General features: G+C 39.8%; 1 protein-coding gene across 1 annotated transcript in view; it reads left to right on the top strand.

Annotated features, from left to right (window-relative positions):
• Window positions 1-369: 369 nt before the first annotated feature.
• LOC107104589 (integrin beta-5-like) overlaps window positions 370-1,566 on the top strand; it is a gene marked incomplete at its 5' end in the record, with an annotated part of 26,119 nt that continues 24,922 nt past the window's right edge. The window contains one exon of the mRNA XM_015404623.1: window positions 370-534. Coding sequence (XP_015260109.1) covers window positions 370-534 — 165 coding nt within the window. The remainder of the gene's footprint in view (window positions 535-1,566) is intronic.

Genomic DNA, 1,566 nt, shown 5'->3' with positions numbered 1-1,566 from the left:
GCGGAGCCGTCCGCTGTGAGCGTGATCTTTGACACAAAGGCATTAACATTCCAGCTGCCATGTTGTATCATCCAGCCTGAGGGTGACTGGCTGCAGCAGCTTTGTGCCGCCGTCTCAGCTGGACCTGTTCAGGGTCAGAGACGCTTCTGCACGGCTCCTCCACAGGCGTGGGAATCTTACATGCAGCTGACTGCAGCATGCAGCCTGCTTCCTCGCGTGCCGCTCATAGCTGTGTTGAAATGGAGAGAGAAAAATGTATCGAACCAGAGAAACTCGTCCCTCATGTCTCATTCTTTCTGCTCTGTTATGCAACCAGAGACGCACAACCATAAACAATGAGGGTGGAAGAAACGTTGACATTTCAGCTGAAAGTCATCTTCTGTATCCGTTTGTCCACAGAACATTCGCTCCAATGTGGAACTGACGGTGTTGGACCATCCTGAGGACATCAGCCTGTCCTTCACTGCCACATGCCAGGAGCAGAAACCGCTGCCAGGCTTCAGGAAGTGTTCAGGCCTGAAGATAGGAGACACTGTGAGTCCTTTTCCTGTGTTTATAAGCCAAACACCCCCACAGCTCATGAGAAAGGCCTCATTTAGCAGTGGAGAACCACTTTCATGGCTAAATATTACACCACACATGAATCAAGATGCTATGACCAAAAAAATGTGATTGACAGATGAACGTTGATATATGATTGGCTGAATTTAGGTGTTCAGGCTGACGTAGAACTAACTGGCCTGCAGAGGATAACAAAAAAACCCACAGATAATAAGAGAGACAAATGATAATATATAATATCTTTTGGGACAATATACTCTGATCAAGAGTACATTTATATACATGTTTAAGCCAGAATGTTTTGACATTTAAATATGATTTCCCTATGACCTTAATAGCTCTGGATAAATTTACTCATTTCAACGGCTCAAATAGTCAAAAAATTTTATATGAAATTAAATCCCCGATGTTGCTGCTATTTTCAAATATCCATTACTGTAAAAATGTCCACAGCTGCATATTGGTTATTCTCCGGGTTCACAGTTTTTATATTGTTAAAACACTTTTACAATATTTTATTGTTTATCTTTTAATTCTTCACTATTAGGTCATTCTTATACATTTTTCTAATGTCTACATTTGTGTGACCATTTTATTCTATAAACTTTTTGCCGCTTTAAACACCAGAATTTCACCATTATGGGACAATAAAGGAATTTTCTATTCTATTCTATTCTATTCTATTCTATTCTATTCTATTCTATGCGAACTGATTTTCCAGATGTGTCATTGGAATGATTTCAAACAGCTGATCAGCTGATAATCAGTCTGCACAAAGCAAACAGCATTCTGCAGCGTTGATTTATTTCTGCATGCACTGATTAACTGCATATATTTTGCATTTGGCATATTTCGCACGTTCACTGAAAACGGCAGCAATACATTTATTTCTGCACACAAAAACAGTAAGATAACAGTCTTCAAATCTTGGAAAACAAGTCCAGTGGATATTTTTTGAACTTTTACGGAACAGTAAGATACTTTTGTAGCAACAAGTAGATGCAG

This window comes from Cyprinodon variegatus, unplaced genomic scaffold (assembly GCF_000732505.1).
Source record: "Cyprinodon variegatus isolate N-32 unplaced genomic scaffold, C_variegatus-1.0 Scaffold1811, whole genome shotgun sequence".
Taxonomy (NCBI): domain Eukaryota; kingdom Metazoa; phylum Chordata; class Actinopteri; order Cyprinodontiformes; family Cyprinodontidae; genus Cyprinodon; species Cyprinodon variegatus.
The sequence above is the reverse complement of the archived record's forward strand: the minus strand, read 5'-3'. Positions and strand labels throughout refer to the sequence as shown.